This window comes from Trachinotus anak, unplaced genomic scaffold (genome assembly GCF_046630095.1).
Source record: "Trachinotus anak isolate AG129_WGS33_773 ecotype Australia unplaced genomic scaffold, CSIRO_AGI_Tana_v1 ptg000014l, whole genome shotgun sequence".
NCBI lineage: Eukaryota > Metazoa > Chordata > Actinopteri > Carangiformes > Carangidae > Trachinotus > Trachinotus anak.
The window spans coordinates 21,474,382-21,493,625 of record NW_027273865.1 but is presented as its reverse complement, the minus strand read 5'-3'; the positions used below and the strand labels follow the sequence as shown (position 1 = coordinate 21,493,625).

Sequence of the window (19,244 nt, the reverse complement as noted above, 5' to 3'; positions counted from 1 at the left end):
CCACTGTTCCTACAGTGGCTAGTTTACATACATTCAACAATTACAACTGACCGCACAATCAAATCATTTATAAAAAAGAACAGGTTACAGCAGTATTGCCATAGAGCATTATGTTCATATTGTCTCAATATCTTGTTGTCAATCAAATGACTATTACACAACCAAACTGGAGCCAATCTTTAAGCCATTTTGAATCTGACTTTCACATAGAAACATTGTGTGATGTGATGAAAGCTAATTTTGTGTCAATATATCATTAATATATCAAATTTGTATCTATGACATAGATAAGTTCCGGTTTCACGTATTTTGACCATGGTATCTTTGGTATTGTAATGAACTATGGTGAAGGCCAACTGATAAAATTTGTCACTCTTCGTACTCTTAATAGTTAAAGATCGACTTAATTGACTTAACGATTTCTTCCACTCCAATCTTTCTCTTCTTCTTTTATTCACTTTCATTCCTCTTTTCTTCTTTCTCTTTATCTTTCCACTTATTTCGTCACTCTCCTGGCTTCACTTCTTACTCCCTTCATTTTTCCTTCTCACTCTCTTCACCTTCCTGTCTAGTCTTTAATAATGAATAGTACACTTTTAGATAAAACATATTGTTTAAAATTATTAATTGGCAGGCCCTGTAATCATTTCTTTACTTTTCCTACTGTGTGTCCTTCACTCTCATCCTATTGAGTCTTTCTCCTCTCCTTCTTCACTGGTCTTCCTACAGGGATTAAAGCAGGAAAAAAAATCCAATCACCTGGTAGCCTCATATGCCAAATACGCATCTAAAATGTATATATGTAACATAGTTAGAGTTGTTTTCTCTAAAAGTAGGTGAGCAAACAATTATTAATTGTGTAGGATTGATATGAAACTGCTACAGTGAGCACCCAGCTCCCTCTGTTGGCCAAAACAAACACAACGTGAGACGTCTGCCATCTGCTATACTGCCAGGTCTTTCTCTTTGGGCTGTTTTTAATTTATAATTAAACATTATCAGGGGCAGCTCCAGCCTGGGACAGGCCACCAGAAAGGGGGACTGTAAGTAAGTTAATGATGTTCACAAATAATTCCAATGTTTATAGTTGTAAATCAACCTTTGTAAACCTGTAAAATAAATCTGCAGGAGAAATTCAAGTGGAAAAATGGTGCCTGTGTCGAAAAGATTTGTATTTGTTGAAAAAAAAAAAGACAATGTGAATCAAAACAATGAACAAATGATCAGTGTTACAATTTGTATTCTCCATCACTTCCCCCCTTTTTTCCCTCTCTGCTTGTGCAAAAGCAGCAATCCCACAGCAATTTCTTCAGAAACTGCATTTTCTAGTTTTCCAAGTGGCAGTATCTCCGCTATGAAACTTTCTTTTATGTATGTCTTATTTTTATGTATGTAAGTGTTTTACAATTTAAAACAAGGAGAACTTAAACTGTAATAACCCTTTTTAAAATCACACAAACTCTGTATAACAAAGTAAAAATGATTTTTTTTTAAATTGCATCATATCATATTATTTTTAAAACTAATATTGCCAAAGGTTAATTTATCTCCTGTTGTTGTTAATTATTTTTTTCCTTCTCTGTTCTACTCTGGCTAAATCTGTTTGGTGGGCCAACCAGAAATTTATTTTTTTTAAATTAACATTTAATAATATATCATATATCATTGTCTAGCTTTGCATCTATCATTATGATTTCCCAATTAAAAGCGTTCCTCACTGGCATGAAAGTATAGCATTACTATTTCAAGAAAATGGTATGATAAATATTTGTGAGGCAATTCCCATCCCTTTCATCTGATAAAAAACTGTATGAAATTTTCTTTGGTTTTACCATCTTTACCCTCTCTAAAACTTGGGGATGTTCATTTGTTGGATAAAAAGTGAAAAAAAAAAAAAAACAACAACTCTGATTTATAAAAGAAAATATATCTGGGGATTTCATCTCATGGTCTCTATGGGATAATAGAAGTCCCATTAATGAGACAGTCCCTTTCTTTTTATTTAACATGTTTTACTGCTCCCAAAGTCAAAGAAACCCATTGAAAAATAGCATTAGATATTTTTTGTCTTTTTAATGCCTAGGGCGGGGCTTCTATACACGTCGCTGCTGATTGGATAACACCTTAGGACCAAACACTGAGCATGTGCGGCAGCTGTATGACGTAGAACATATGGGGGATGTTTTTTGTGGTTTATGGAAATAAGATGACAGGCTTAAAATTACTCATAAATTTCACAAGGAACAGGTGAGGAGAAGGAATTTATTTGAAAGGTAAGATAGATTTGTAATATCGCAATAAAACCGTTCTGGGTAATGATTCTTATTTCTCATGAGAACAGTAATCTGAATAGTTAGCGCCAGGACACTTGCTATCTTACTAGCTATGACAACATTAACGCCTCAGGTGAAACTCGAGTTTCACTTCAGTTTTTTCGCTGTTTTTAGTTTACACTGGATTATTAATTTGATCGTAGCTGTATTCTATCTGTATTCTAGTGCCACAGCCCATTAAATGACCACCTACCACCTAGTGGCTAACGGTAAATAAAAATTAAGCAGTCAGCGAAATTGAGAGCTAGCTAACATTAGCTAACCAGGAAGCTAAAACCTTTGAGCAGCAAATTCTAGCCTTGCTCACATGAGGTGGTTTCACTGGGTGTCGCTTACAAGGACGAGGAATTTATGCAGCTGAATGGCATCTAAGTGGTTATTGTTACTGATATCGTTAGTCATAGAAGATCTGTTGATAACACTTCTAATGTCGTCTCTGTCTGATATGGACGTGTTATATATCCTGTATAATGTGGTCAGAGACAGATACTTGGCTACAGAGCACCAGTATTTAGGAAATTAATGAATTGTTTGATGTTATGGAGATGTTTGGATGATACAATTCACCATGTTTCTGTGAAAATCAAGATTATATCTTCAACAGGTCACTACCCCATAGACAGTGTTTTAATTCTAGCTCTTGACTTTGGGTGTGGCTGCGGTGACATCTTGATGACCTTGTAATCCTAATGACTAATGAGTCATATTTATGTGGCTATATACACTTGAATATCATATAATGTAGTTAACTGAAACATTGCCTCAGCTTGTAACATATGTAGTCCAAGTTGGATTCCCAACTGGCCAGAGTGGGCAACTGGATTGGGGACCCTCAGGCTGACATGGGACATATCCGAAGATAAATCTGCGTTTAATTACATTAGCCCAAACAAAACCTGGAGTCAGGTAGTTTTCCACAACAGGTGTATAGGTTGTTTTGTGGGCCTCTGAAAAAATATAGTTTGAGTGTAATTTGCTGTGTATACTATGCTTTGGAGGGTCAGGATACATACACCCCCAAACAGGTTAATCCAGCCCTGTTTTTTGAAAATTATTTTTTCATTTTGTTTTTATTTTTCATTGGGTGCTATATAGAAATCATAGCAGAGGTGCACTGTGTGAAAGTTTTTCCAGCTTTTCATAACAAAGACAAAACAATGTTTCACTTCAAATCAGAGGTAATTGTTTATGTTCTGTTATTTAATTTTCTAGCCTGCCAGTGCTAATAGACAAGGATTCATATGTAAATGCATTTTCACAGTAGTCAAGTTGTTGAACTTTGATGTAAACACAGTGTTACATGTTGTTGTCAAATGTGCTGTTGCCATAGCTCTCTGAGCTAGCATTTAGTTAGTGTGATGCCATGAATCCAATAATTGGCCTTTGAACACAGCACACCTTTGATAAGCAACCAACCACTCATTAACGGATTGTCTTCACTGCTAACAAGACTTTCTTTTCTTGCTCTTGTTGTCTCATATCCAGGTTGCTGTTCAGATGAGGAGGATTTGCCTGGTTGACCCTGTGTATCAACCCCCGTTGCTATGGCAACGCCCTATTTTCCCACATTCCTCCTCCTCCTCTTTCTATCCTCCTTCACCGTCTTGTTGATGACCCTCCTGCCCTCTGTTGTCCCGTCGATTCCCTTTCGTTCCTCCTCTCCTTCCTTACCTTTGCCGTCACGTTCATGTGGTCCAGGTCAGTCCTGGGCCGTTCAGCTCCATGCTGGTCCGCACCATGCAGAAGAAGACGGTGAAGAGAGCTCTCTGCTCTTGGATGTAATAGCCAACAGGGTACAGTGCTACATTACTGCTCACATTTTAATCTTTATATAGGGTGTCACCTATTTTCTAAAAGCTCTGTAACTAATTCCTTGTTCTGACATTTTCAAAAATAAAACAGAGGGCTACAATGTTTATTTACTCAGTACTGACTGTGAGACTGTGTGGCAACAGTACATTTGGTATTGCCTTGTTTCCTACTGCATAATTTTAGTTTTTCTGATGTTTTTAGGTATGCAGTTTTAAGTTCTTTTTAAAAACAGATTCTAAATATTCCAAACACTGGCATTTAGTTTCTAAATTTAAGATAAGCATTAGTTTTATGCAAAAAAAGAAAACACATAAGTTGCCCATTTTAGAAGTATTGTGCCTTTTGAATTTGTACTTCTCATCAGTATTCTTTCCATTCCAGGTAGCTGAGCAGGCTGGGCTGCAGAACCAGGGCCAGATTGGACAGCTGGAAGGGCATTACTTGCTGTGCTCTCGTAATCCCAGTGCGGGATCGGTGGGAGATAGTGTCCAGGCTGGGGATGTCCTGGCAGCCCACCCTCATGTCCTGTGGCACTCCCAGGAGAGAGTGCTCAGCCGCTCAAAGAGATCTATGGCCTTCAATGATCCCCAATACCCTAAACAATGGCACCTGGTGAGGATGTAGACAACTGTGTATCTTTGTTATCTTTCTCACTCACTAGTTAACTAGTGATAAGAGATGGTACATGTGTAATTTTTTTTCACACAATAATCAGTATGCAATATTAATTTAAATGTCAGCCTAATCATTTAAAGGTAAGTTTGACACAGAGCCATTTTGTGGTTTGACTGACTTTGCTTGTGGTCACAGTACCTTGCAGGGGCAAAGTTAAAGAACAGTCAATAACCAAAAACACTTTCTAGCCAAATGTTACCTCTAATTTACCAACAAATGTAAGGAGTGATGCTCATTCATCATTAAATAAACCATTAAATAAATTTTAAAAAATGTGACATTTTGTGGCGCAGAAGACTGTTTTAATAGCTCAGTGAAAATGTAATGTTAATGTAACCACAGAGTGTTAATCACAAGTCTGCCATTACAACTGTTTTTCCCACAGAACCGTGGGAGCATTAAGGGTGGGGTAGAATGGAATGTACCTGTTAGAATTGCAGCAGTTAGTCATTGTTTTTTCACCCTGTGCTAGACACGGAGGAGCATGATCAGCACAACCTACCAATTATAAACAAGAGCACAGACAGCTTCTCTTGGAAAGTAATATTTATGACTAAAGTGAGACTGAGGTGCACGTAACAAGACATGAGTATATGACACAAAGACAGATGGTGTGACTTTTTAAGTTAAGTTTATATTTGTGGATATATTTGTAGTCTGATAACAATGTTTTCCACACAGTGTTGTACAGTAAGTGATAAGATTAGATCCACCCTAATTAGTGCTTACAATGACCTCAAGAAATGAATAAATTCCCCATAATAATCCTGTTGACATGGTTAAAAAAGATTGTCACAATTCCTATATGCAATTATTCAAAAATAAAGTGAGAGACTACATAGCCATTGGTTAGTTGTTGATGTTTGCAGAAGCAAGCATCACTGTGGTTATTTTGCAAGATAACCACTGTAGATGATTGTGGCACTCTTGAAGCTGCAGGCAGAACACACAGATCTCTTCTGATGCTGACTGAGGATGATTCTGACGATGCCTTTAAATGGTTGTAGAGGTTTGATCAACTACAGATGAAGATACAGTCTAAAAGCAGATACTGGTAACCATCACCCATTATTCTTGAGCTCAGTACTTTACCTTGACCTGCCCTTTTGAATCCATGCTGATTCTCCTCCTTCTCTTTACATTACCTCAAAAATTCCTTATTTTTCTTGTTCTTGCAGCACAACAACATCAATAAGGGAATGGATATCAACTTGACTGGGGTATGGGAGCGCAACATAACTGGCCGAGGAGTCACAGTGGTCGTGGTAGATGATGGGGTGGAACATACGCATCAGGACATTCAGCCCAACTATGTAAGTCAGCACTGACAGTGATTTATACTTACCCATGAACGGCATTTCACTGTCATGGCTGAATTGTTTTGGGAAGGATAAAGGATTGGATGTTTGCCAGTGAGACTGTGTTAATTTCTTTTTATCAATCTGCCGCTCGATTTTTGTGGTTCAGGCATTGTGTTTTCGGTTCGTCTGTCCCATTCTTGTGAACATGATATCTCAGTAATGCCTTGAAGTAATTTCTTCAAATTTGCCACAAACATTCATGTGGACGTAAGGATGAACTGATAAGATTTTGGTGGTCAAAGGTCCAGGTCGCTGCGACCTCATAAAACACATTTTTGGCCATAACTCACAAATTCATACATTAATCATGACACGATTTAGTACAAATTGCTGATATGATAAAATGCTGAAGTGATGACATTTTATATCTAAATGGTCAAAGGTCAACTTCACTGTGACATCATAATATTCTGCAAAAACACATCTGGCCATCATTCAAGGCTTTAACTCAGGAAGGGGAGATTGTGACCATATTTCCGGCAACTTGGCTGGTTGGGGGAGGCGTACAACTGTGAGGCGGTAATTCTAGTGTCAATTAGTCAAGGTGTAGTTACCTGCAAGACAAAGAAAAAGCATCCAATGAACCTTCTTTTACTGTTAGCAGAGTTGTGCTCTTGTTTCAGCAGAGAAAAGATCTAAATTAAAGAGAATGTCACTCATTAAGGGGGAGATAAGGTTTCACACTGTATAAACAACTTAAAGTTTATGGCAGCAACAACCAGAAAGGAAAGGGGTAATAATGAGCACAGCAGACATGTTGTGGGAATTTCTAGTTTTGATGATGTCTGTGAAAGTAGCTTTGCTGATTGTGCACCCAGTTTGAATACAATCAAAACATTTCTAGAATAACCAGTTTTTATGAGATATGTTGTTTCAGTACTGTTTTTAATTTTCGTTTTAACAATTGTGACATTTTCAAGTACTAGGAATTATATTTTATTCTTAGTATAAAATCAGTGAAGCTTGTTTTTACCTTTTTATATACCACATATTTATTAAGTCACAGTGATTTTGTGTCCCTCTCCAGAGTCCAGAGGGCAGTTATGACCTGAATTCCAACGACCCAGACCCGATGCCTCACCCTGACGTTTACAGTGACAACCACCACGGGACTCGTTGTGCTGGAGAGATCGCAGCTGTTCCCAACAACAGCTTCTGTGCCGTGGGGGTGGCCTACGGCAGCAAGGTGGCAGGTACAGACAGGAGAATTGAATTTAGTAATGCTGTTCAAAACTTGGAGCTTGTCCAAGAAACTTGGACTGGACTGGTTTGAAATTCCTAGAGTTAAGAACTTCTGACATAAAGGCTGAGATTATGGTTAGATATGTATGGTAAAACACATGCTTGTCCTGTCATCAGGTATCAGAGTGCTGGACGGCCCGCTGACAGATAGCCTGGAGGCCATAGCCTTCAACAAACACTACCAGGTCAATGACATCTATAGCTGCAGGTAACAAACACATCTCTTTCTGGTTTTACTATGTATTTCCATTAGGAAAGTGGATTTCATAAACAAGAAAATATAATCCTTTGACAGCTAGTTTGAAATTTAATGTTTTTTTTAAATGTAATTTAGTGTAGTATTTTATTGTTCCATAATATTATGAAACCTTGCCGCTTGGATTCTGATTTAGATTCTTGTTTCCTTCAGTTGGGGTCCAGATGATGATGGACACACTGTGGATGGACCTCATCCCCTTGGCAAGGTGAGACAGACTGTTGGTTTGCAGTGTTTTTTTTGTCCTGCAGAGGGCAGCAGATTGCAACATATCAGTTACAGAAGAGCAGACTAATACACAGACTGTGTGTCCAGTGCTTCAACTGTTTCATATAAAGTATAACCTTCCTTTTTTTTTTTTTTTTATCATGGCATACATTTTTTTCCCCTCCACAGGCAGCACTGCAGCACGGGGTGATTGCAGGCAGACGAGGCTTTGGCAGCATCTTCGTGGTTGCCAGTGGCAATGGAGGTCAATACGACGACAACTGCAATTATGACGGCTATGCCAACTCAATCTACACCATCACAATCGGTAAGGTGCACAGACTGGGTTGTGCGTGTGTGTTGAATGTGTGCCTCTGTAAGCTCTTTTGTGCTCATAAATAATTATTTGTGTGTGTGTTGCAGGAGCAGTTGATGAGAAAGGCAGGATGCCATTCTATGCTGAGGAGTGTGCGGCCATGCTTGCCGTTACTTTCAGTAGCGGGAAGGACAATGTGAGAAGCATTGTAGGTGTCACTGGAACACAAACACAAACACACATACACAGCACACAAATGATGACTAGACTCAAATAACGCATGAATGTTGACACAAGGAACAACAGGACAGCAGGAAGTCAGTGATGAGCTACCCTAAACTGGAAGAAAGACTTGAGTAGATGATGTCATCCAGTAACATTTTCTGCAGTAGGTCAAATCACAGTGAATAACAGGACTTTCAGACCTTACCCGTTTGGTTTGTTTGATGCTAAAGCTATAAATGTCCACAGGGCGGTGCTTACTGGACTGAGGCCACCTAAAGAGAATGGTCTCACTCTGACTGGAACCAGTTTGTGGTGTGTGAGCAAAGCGCAGAACTACTGCTATCACAGAATACTGTGTAGTTGTAGCTGTAGTTGTTCCATTGTTCAGTGTGGACCAGCTGTCGTATCTGTCCCTAGATGACATTATTGCTAGTCTGCTTCTCTGTGGTTCAGCTTAAGGAGAGACTTCACTTTACTTTCAGCTAAAATTAAACTGGCAATACGAATTCAAAAACCTTCGAATTGTCCTGCTTGAACTTTCTCTTGAAATGTGCAGACACCATATTCCACAACATGACATGCAAAACGGCACATCTGAATTGCTTTTCGTGGCACCTGAAGTGCTCTGCAAGCTTCAGTTATAGTGATAGTGACAACTGTTTGAAAACTTGTGAAAGAGCAGCTCCACATCAGGAGCAGCAGAGACTATTTTCATCTAAAAACAGACAGATGATGACAGGAGTAAGGGCCCATTAAAAACTACTGACCTCTATTTACTGCCGTTTGTGGGTGTCACCATAGTAACACAGTTTGGACCAGGGATGTCATTCCCGGGGGAGAAGGGCTAAGCCAGGATTGGGCTCTTTCTGGAGAAGACTTATCCACCAATGACCACAGTTTACTCACAGGCCAAGTGCTTAATACACACTGCACATTAGTGTATTATTCTGTAGAAGCCATTTAGAGTCTACCAACAACAGCCTACCACAGTCTACCAAAAATGCATTGTATCAGGTCTGCGTCTGTAGAGTCTGGAGATTCAGGAAAAAACGTGTTCCAATCAAACTTTTCTGCTGATTGACTGAGGTCATTCGAAGGGCTGATTCGTCACAGATTCCAGATTATGTAAGTAATAGCTGGGGCTAACTTTTAACAAACCGAGTAACTGTGTGAGTTGAATACACTGCGACTCTTACTAATGGACATGTTGACATCATAAAAACAAATGTGTATAAGGTGCAGATTAGTCTTGTGATGTTTGCACATTGTCACCGCATAAACTGCTGCTCTGGATGAACATGACTATCCCTTCCTGTTAATGCACAACACTTAATAACCTTCTACTTGGCTAGAACAGCTGTTGGAAAAGGCCCACATGCCCCCTGCATGTAAACACAGAGGGCTGGGAATTCCTCAGCCAACATCTCTGTGGTCCTTCTGTCAGACAAGCTGTCACTAATGTGTGAACCAGTGGGTGGTGTACGCCGAAAACATATATGGCATGCTTGCAGTTGTGGGCCTTGCATATGGTGATTTGACTCTGTGCACATGCCCTCAATTCCACTAGACCCTACACATATACGGATGACAGAGGAAGTCTTAAAACAATATTAAACAATAGTAAGAATTGACCTTTAGTAACCATGTCTGCTCATAAACTTAATCCTCTCTATAAATCCATCCTCTTCTACTTCCATTTTGGTCAGCCACTGACTGACGGGATTTTAAAGTATGCTGAAGGACTACTCTCTTTGTATAGACATTTTTATTTCTCAGTTTTTTTTTAATTATGTAACAGCTTCATTTTCTTCTTTACTTTCTTTGATCTTCCTACAGCTGAACCCTCCCAGGGCCTTAAACCCCTGCTTTAATTCATCAACTGTACACAAACAGTGTTGAACTCTGACCACCCGCAGTAAATATGTCGTTTTGTCAAGATGGCTCCATGATGCTGGCGCCTGAGTAAAGTGTTGGTTTAGTTGACCGAGCCTCCATGCTCATGACTTAGATCATTTGTTTTGGGTTTACCCTATAAGGGGGTTGTATGTGCCCATCTGTTAATGTATAGCTAAATATGCAAGTGCAGTTAGATTACAGTTTATGTTTGGCCACTTGCCAGAGCTATTACCACCTTGGCACTGTTTGCACGTGAACTTCAGCTCGTCTGTCTGTCTCTGCAGGTGACGTCAGACTGGTCCATGCAGCACGGGACGGGCTGTACGGAGGGTCACACCGGCACATCTGCTGCAGCCCCCCTGGCGGCAGGAATGGTGGCCCTCATGCTGCAGGTCCGTCCCTGCCTCACTTGGAGGGACGTCCAGCACATCATCGCCTTCACAGCAACTAAGGTAGGTCTGATGAAATTTCCTGCTGCACCAATCATTACTGTACACATGCATGTGTAAATGCTTCATTTGAGTTCATGTATCAGAGCGCTTCATTACAACCCCACCTTTTGGTACTCTGATTTTATCATATGTGCCAAAATAATCAGAATAAACGCTTTGGCATACCAGAGAGTCATCACTCATGACGGTGCCAGTGCTTCTGTTGGTTGAAAACTGCATCTGAACTTGATTGTATTAGTCATATTTTCATGTTTTGTTCTTGAGAGGCTGTCAAATTGCTGTCCAGACAAGGTTGGTGTAACATATCAGAGAAACTCTTATAATACAAATGTATCCTACCTCAGCCACTTATGGAGGTGGGCGTCAGTGGCGTTCATAGATGTTTTAGTGCACTAATACTACCTTCCATTAAAAACCTTGGACAAGATGTGTTATGCAGGTTACAATGGTTTTGTTTTGAGAGTGATTGCTTGCTTGTTAGAGCCAGTCACTCAGATGGCAGCAGTTCACAAGGTGATGCAAAATTACATGTTTTGTCCCTCTATATAAAACCACAGAGTGGTCAAAACATACAGGAGACTGTCAGGACACAGAGAAAGTGAAAGCGAAAGATGTTCAGTTAACAGTGAAATAATAGAGAGAAAAGTCGTAAATCCTCATGTAAGAAGCTGGGAACCTAAAATGTTTGGCACGTTTGCTTGATAATTTAAGAATTTATAATTAATTACAAAAGTCGTTTTGTTTTGTTTGTTAGGTTTTTTTGATAGTCCACGACTTAATTAATTGACAAATTGTTTCAGCACTACTGATACCAGCATTGTGTAATTGTGTTCTCTGGGCTCTCAGTGGAGAAGATGATATCTGTTTTGTTTGTTTGTGAATTTATATTGCTGCATAAGAGCAAAAAGTAAACTTGGCTATGTGCCCTCTGTATCTGTTTTAACAGTGTGACAACAATGCGGACTGGAGGGTGAATGGAGCTGGTTTCCATCACAGCCACCAGCACGGCTTTGGTCTGCTCAACGCATGGAGGCTCGTCACCGCTGCCAGTGTAAGTGCATTCAGTTATTTACCGTAAGGACTGCAACATCACCATTATTAATTTCTAGGAAGTGACAAACGTGTCTATAATTCACACACCTCAATTTACAAGAAGAACCCTAAGTTGTCTTTGTTTCACAGGTGTGGGAGTCAGTGCCGTTCCTCGTGTCCTATCAGAGCACAGTAATCAAAGAGCAAGCATCCATCCAGACCTATCCGGACCAGCTGATTCGTACCTGGAATGGTAACTCTCTCTGCTTGTCTGCTCTTCTCTTACTCTCTCAGCTCTGTATTGGACAGTTGCTTGTCGAGTTTACACACTGCACTCCGTAGCTGACTCCTTGCCTCCCTCCCTGCCTGCTCCTCAGTCAGTCTCCTTGTCCATATTAGGTAAAGTTCTCTTGTTTGTGAGTTCCTGCGTCCACATTGAAATACTGGGTGAGATTTTTCCAGATTGCTGCAGTTTCTTTTTTCTCCTTTTTATTCATTTTTTTCCCTAATCTGTCTCTGCATCTTACAACTCCTCTCAGTACATTTTGTTCCTTCTTCACTTCCCACCGCTATGATTCTCTCATACTCTGCTGTCTGTGTATGTGATCTGTCTCTTTTCCTCTCTCAAACACACTTTTTCACATATGCTCACAGTGACCTCATTGCAGCAGAAACATTTCCTTCTCCCTCGTCTCTTTTCCTCTCCTCCCTCGATCGGTATCTTCCCTCTTTTATGGCCTCGTCCCAGTCAGGAGCACAGCCAGAGACGTGCGTGCGTGTGTGCGTGTGTGTGTGTGTGTGTGTAGTCTCATGCAGCAGGAGTTTCTTAAGGACAAAGCAGCAAAGACTTGCTGACTAGCAGACTCAAAAAAAGTGTGTCTGGGCTTAATTTCAAAAAGAAATTGAGTCACATTAAACTACTGCAGCACACATTTTCTTTTTTAACCCTCTGTTGAATCAGTCTAGGTCAAATCCCTGACAGACTGTTTGTCATTGACACTGTTTGTCTGTCACATTACTTAGCAATGTTTGTTGTCATAGTTTCTATGTGTTTTGGCTGCACTGGCTGCAGCATTGGCTCCCTTAAGTATTTCAAACTGCTGGCTTCCCGTGTGAACACCTCTGCCACTAATGGTGCTGTCTAGTCAAGTTCAGGGGTTGCAAATGCAGCAGTTGCACAAAGGTGCTTGACAGTTTCTTAGTGAAAAGTAGATGTGTGTGCGTGTGCGTGTGCGTGTATGCAGACAACAGATGCTCATTCCAGTAAAGACTGGAAGCACTGGGTTGTTCTCAAGGGAGGGAAAGTAAAAGAGAAAAAGAGAAATGAAACAATGTTCAGCATTCAGATGAAATTTGTTCTGAAAAAGGGGGAAAAAACATGAGAGAGGAGAAAATGTACAACTACAGTCGGCACTACACCTCTCCTTTCCTATCAGCAAAGAATGCTTAGTCCTCATGCTCCCACATAGAATTTATTTAGTGTCCCACCTACATAGATTTGCCCCCACCTGAAAAAGATTTTTATAATTGTTTTATTCACAAATGCAGATCAAAAGAACAGGTGCATGTTCAAATGTTTTGCATGTGATCTCCATGTGGAGCTGAGATTGTGAGGTGGCAGCCATATTTGGACTAAAATTTATTTGGCGACTGTGAGACCCCCTTGGCTGTAGTACCCGGGGTACAGAAAATTATGTGGCAGAATGTAAAATGAATAAGCTGGTGGTTCAGGTTCTTATAAGAGCAGATGGTATTTTCACATACATTGTCCCAAGATACAGTGCATCCGGAAAGTATTCACAGCGCTTCACTTTTTCCACATTTGTTATGTTACAGCCTTATTCCAAAATGGATTAAATTCATTTTTTACCTCAAAATTCTACACACAATACCCAATAATGACAAAGTGGAAAAAGCTTGCTTGAAATTTTTGCAAATATATTAAAAATAAAAAACAAAAAAAATCACATGTTCATAAGTACTCACAGCCTTTGCCATGACACTCAAAATTGAGCTCAGATGCATCCTGTTTCATCTGATCATCCTTCAGATGTTTCTACAACTTGATTGGAGGCCAACCTGTGGTAAATTCAGTAGATTGGACATGATTTGGAAAGGCACACACCTGTCTATATAAGGTCCCATAGTTGACAGTGCATGTCAGAGCACAAACCAAGCCATGAAGTCCAAGGAACTGTCTGTAGACCTCCGAGACCGGATTGTATCGAGGCACAGATCTGGAGAAGGGTACAGAAAAATTCCTGCAGCATTGAAGGTCCCAGTGAGCACAGTGGCCTCCGTCATCCGTAAATGGAAGAAGTTTGGAACCACCAGGACTCTTCCCAGAGCTGGCCGCCCAGCCAATCTGAGCAATCGGGGCAGAAGGGCCTTAGTCAGGGAGGTGACCAAGAACCTAATGGTCACTCTGACAGTGCTCCAGCGTTGCTCTGTGGAGAGAGGAGAACCTTCCAGAAGGACAACCATTCCTGCAGCACTCCACCAATCAGGCCTGTAAGGTAGAGTGGCCAGACGGAAGCCACTCCTCAGTAAAAGGCACATGACAGCCCACCTGGAATTTGCCAAAAGGCACCTGAAGGCCTCTCAGACCATGAGAAACAAGATTCTCTGGTCTGATGAAACAAAGATTGAACTCTTTGGCCTGAATGCCAAGCGTCACGTCTGGAGGAAACCAGGCACCGCTCATCACCTGGCCAGTACCATCCCTGCAGTGAATCATGGTGGTGGCAGCATCATGCTGTGGGGATGTTCTTCAGCAGCAGGAACTGGGAGACTAGTCAGGGTCGAGGGAAAGATGAATGCAGCAATGTACAGAGACATCCTTGATGAGAACCTGCTCCAGAGCGCTCTGGACCTCGGACTGGGGCGAAGGTTCATCTTTCAACAGGACAACGACCCTAAGCACACAGCCAAGATAACAAAGGAGTGGCTTTGGGACAACTCTGTGAATGTCCTTGAGTGGCCCAGCCAGAGCCCAGACTTGAACCCGATTGAACATCTCTGGAGAGATGTGAAAATGGCTGTGCATTGACGCTCCCCATCCAACCTGATGGAGCTTGAGAGGTTCTGCAAAGAAGAATGGGAGAAACTGCCCAAAAATAGGTGTGCCACGTTTGTAGCATCATACTCAAAGACTTGAGGCTGTTATTGCTGCCAAAGGTGCTTCAACAAAGTATTGAGCAAAGGCAGTGAATATTTATGTACACGTGATTTTTTTTGTTTTTTATTTTTAATATATTTGCAAAAATTTCAAGCACACTTTTTTCACTTTGTTATTATGGGGTATTGTGTGTAGAATTTTTTGAGGTAAAAAATGAATTTAATCCATTTTGGAATAAGGCTGTAACATAACAAAATGTGGAAAATGTGAAGAGCTGTGAATACTTTCCGGATGCACTGTATGTCTTCATCCTTTCATCTCATCCAGTGGATATAGAAAGGCTGTTGAAAGTGCAAACCTGGGAAATCATCTTGAATACGTGCCTTTTAACCAACGAGCGATGGAGAGATTTTGAGTTGCACATGAAGCTCTCACACACCAGCACAGTGGAGTTTCTTCTGTGTCAGTGTTAGTAGAGTTGCAGCCTCATCAAATCTTTTCTTTTCATGTCTTCTGCTTCTCTCCAGATTTTTTTCCCTCTCCATTTCCCCTCTACACTCCACCTTCTTCACTGCACTCACTCTCTCCTCTCTTTCCTTCACTTGTCTCCATTTCCATACCCATCCCCCTCCTTTTTTCTTTATGTATGTCCCCTGACTCTGTCTCTCCTTCCACACCTCTGTTTACACTCCTCGCTCCCTTTGAGTCCCTCCCTGCCCCAAGGATGTGTGCAGCCCTACATGGTCAGGGAGCACCACGGTTCATTAATAGTCAGAGCCCAGGAAATGCCAAGAAATTACCAAACATCCACAGTGGGAGGGCGGGAGGTGGTCAGGAAGATGACTGATAACACTTTCGTGGAGAGAAAGTGGAGAGGAGACACTGAGAGTGAATTTAAAGAGAATTAGTTCCAGTTTTAATGAGAATTTCTCTTTACCTCGGGCTCAAAGCTTCACCTTGATTTTTTTCGTCCTATCGCTTTGTGTGTGATATGCAGTGAAAGCCAGTGATACAATCCGTCAAGCTAAATGCTAATGCCAGCATGCTAATATGTGCACAGTAACAAGTCACTGCCACTAGGAAGGCTAAAAAAAGTTGTTTAATGATGGGTGAAATTTTCCAAGACAAACTCACACACACACACACACACACACACACACACACACACACACACACACACACACACACACACACACACACACACACAGACTAAGTATCTCTCTCCTCTGTCTCAGTCTCTGCTGCCGACCTGAGACAGTCTGGAATGGAGACGCTGGAGCACGTGGCCGTTACCGTGACGCTAACCCACCCTTGTCGTGGCAACGTGGAGATTTCGTTGGTCTGTCCCAGCGGTATGATGTCAGTCATCGGGGCACGTCGTGTCATTGACAGGTGCACACTCACACACATGCATATCTTCACTGGTATCATGTTGAATACAGTGAAATATGACAAATGTGTGTATAGAAGTGATTGGAATTAAGTAGAGCATCAGTTTACGTGTTCTTATACTTGCAAAGGAAATGAGCATAAAATAAAAATAGAAGGAGAAATGATCACTGATCATACTATATATAACAGTATTCATCTTAAAAACTTATATATAGCTTATATGTTAAACTATCTTCATGTCAAACTTCTCAACAACACTTTTTTTTTTTTTTTTTTTACTGCCGTCAAATTAAGTTTTGTTTGTTTGTGTGTTTGTTTGTTTGTGTGTGTGTGTGTATTTTTGTGCATACAGTGACCCTGGGGGCTATCAGGACTGGACTTTCTCCACTGTGCGCTGCTGGGGAGAGAGAGCTGAAGGCCAGTACACCCTCAAGATATCTGACCACAGTAAGACGCTGCTACACACAAACACACATGACAAGTACTGTGAAGTATCAGCAAAGGGATGGGAATATCTTCCCAAGAGTCTGAGACACAAACACACACATTTCTATGTCTTTTATGGTAGTCAGGGTTTGGGTTTTTGCCGCTTCCTTGTGACCTCATGTACTTCACCTGCCCACACTGACTCTTGTCTGTGCTCCTGCAGAACAGCCGTCATCTCAGAAGTGTGCTGCTCGGGGTGTTTTGAAGCAGTGGAAGCTGACCCTGTATGGCTCTTCTATGACCTTCAGTGAGGTCAAGGACAGACAGAGGTAAGACACTGTAGGAATAATCTGTTTTGTTGAATGCTGTGGTTTCTTCCTGGTGGTCCTGTTTTCACTGGAACTGTGTTCTGTTTTCATTTATATTTTAATTATTTGTTTCCACTCTTCTTTTAATGACATAGCAGTGTCTATAGCAATGAATTTCATCTCAGTTTCTCATACTTAATTTATACAAATACTTGTTACCTGGATGATGATAATTGGCTCAGTGTTGCCAACTTGGAAGATATTTTGAATGTTGATTGGATGTGCATTGATTGACAGGCTGGTGGAGGAGGCAATGAGTGGCAAATATCTGGACAGCAGCTTCTCTCTGCCCTGCCCTCCAGGCCTGGACATCCCTCCTGAGATTTACAGTCCCTTCACTTCCAACAACCTCAAGGTGAACTCAGCAGCACATACCCAAACACACACCACGTGTTTTCCATGTTGTCATCTGTGTCTCTCTGTCTTTATTAGCCTTTGTGTTGTCTTAGCCATCTCTACCTGACAAGGTATGGCTCATAAAGTCAAATAACTTCAGCATTTTGGTAACGATGACATTATTGCACGTGTTCCAACATTCATGGTTGTTTTTCATCCCTCTGCATCCCACTCCTTTTTTCCCCTGTGCAGTTCCTGCTGTTGCTGGGCTGCTTTGCTCTCTTTTGGTCTCTCTACTACACGCTGGAGGTCACACTGGCCCACCTGGACCTCAGGGTCCTTGTCTGCCTGCGCAGGATTTGGGGAGGTCACCGGGATAGGAGGGGGCACCGAGGGAGAGGAGTGGAGGATGTAGAGGTAGAGGAGGATGGGGAAGAAGAGGAGGTAGACTCAGGGGTGGAGTTGCATGCAGTGCTGGACTCCGAGGCCAAAGTGCCACTTCTCAATGGAGAGCCGCTTGTAACATAGCACTGAGCCAGACAGTGTGCATAAAAAGTGACGTCTCAGGCTTTGACCTTCTCCTCTCCACCCACCCAGCGTCCTGTACTCCTTCTGACTCCTGTCACTTGTAACTGTGGTGATGGGGCATCACAGGATAGACTGCAGATGAACTTGACTGAAGAATGGACTCTGTCCTTCTCTGCATTTCTCAACATGTGGCCTTGTATGAAAATCTATGTATTTGTGCTGTGACAGTATGCGTGGGTGTGTGTGCGCGTGTGTAGTTGTACACCTGTCCCTCTAACAAATGTCCTCACAAGGAAACAAAAATGACAATCTTCCAAAGTGAGGATATTTTGCCTGTCCTGGGGTTAAAATTCCCATCAGAATGAGGTTTAAGTTAGAGTGAGGTTCAGGCATGAACTGGAGAGGGACCTAACAGGTTCCTACTGTAATTGCACGTTTGCATGTGTGAAAGGGTGTATACAGGCTTGTCTGTATTTAAATATGCACCCACAGAAGAACTGAGCTTACTGGTTGATGGCCTTCCTTTGGGGGGGTCTTTAAACCAAGAGAAAGATAAAAACATGATGTGCACTATAGAATGGTACAAATCTGCTGTGTGTGTGAGTGTGTGTGTCCTTTGTGTGTTGTGACATGAGTGGGTGTGCTTGTAATATACAAGGTCTTCCATGAAAAAGTGTCCTCAAATGCGAGGTTTTAAGAGGGTGTTGTATTTTAAGAAAAAGATTTATTTTCTGAGGTGTTTTTTGAATTTTAAGTCTGGGGTTATTATCTGACTACTGAAAAAAACTTGAAGTGGGATTTTCAAGTGTGGGATTTGCATAAGTATTTTTTTTACAAAGTGTAATATATACACAGTCTGTGCCTGCTGTATAGATATATATGAACTGTGTTTAATGATTTGTACAAAGTGTTTTTAAGAATGTATTAAAGAGTTTAATTTTTTATTGTAAAGGGGTGTTTGGAGTGAAGCTGGAAACTGTGTTTTGCGGTGCAAGTCACAGGTGATGTGAATGATAATAAAAGACTGTTGATGGAAACTCAATGTTATTCTGACATTTGCCAATAATTACGACTGACTGAAGATGGTGGTTTCTGTGTGTGTGGTATAGCAAGAAAATTTCCAAGATGGTAAAACTGTTGAAACAAGGTTTTTAACAAGAGAAAGTCTATCTATGCTAACTACTCTGCTAAAATGCTCACAATGACCATGCTAGCATGCTGATGTGTAGCAGGTGTAATGTATAGTGGTTTCTGTGTGCATGCATCAGA

The 19,244-nt window shown here is 41.1% G+C and overlaps 1 protein-coding gene across 3 annotated transcripts; it reads left to right on the top strand.

The window, feature by feature from the left end:
- The first annotated feature begins 2,138 nt into the window (after positions 1 to 2,138).
- Positions 2,139 to 19,017, top strand: pcsk7 (proprotein convertase subtilisin/kexin type 7). 3 transcript variants are annotated; one of them, XM_071496080.1, is made up of 17 exons: positions 2,139 to 2,247; positions 3,819 to 4,126; positions 4,527 to 4,757; positions 5,999 to 6,133; positions 7,209 to 7,374; positions 7,541 to 7,631; positions 7,833 to 7,887; positions 8,076 to 8,214; positions 8,310 to 8,410; positions 10,608 to 10,775; positions 11,722 to 11,826; positions 11,958 to 12,060; positions 16,161 to 16,317; positions 16,670 to 16,764; positions 16,967 to 17,072; positions 17,349 to 17,466; positions 17,700 to 19,017. In XM_071496080.1, the coding sequence occupies exons 2-17, from the start codon at positions 3,878 to 3,880 to the stop codon at positions 17,973 to 17,975; spliced, it is 2,295 nt and encodes a 764-aa protein (XP_071352181.1). In that variant the 5' UTR covers positions 2,139 to 2,247; positions 3,819 to 3,877; the 3' UTR covers positions 17,976 to 19,017. The 3 variants fall into 3 exon arrangements, with proteins under 3 accessions (XP_071352181.1, XP_071352180.1, XP_071352182.1); XM_071496079.1 differs by having other exon boundaries at positions 2,145 to 2,273; XM_071496081.1 differs by having other exon boundaries at positions 2,145 to 2,273; positions 17,349 to 17,578.
- Positions 19,018 to 19,244: the final 227 nt, after the last annotated feature.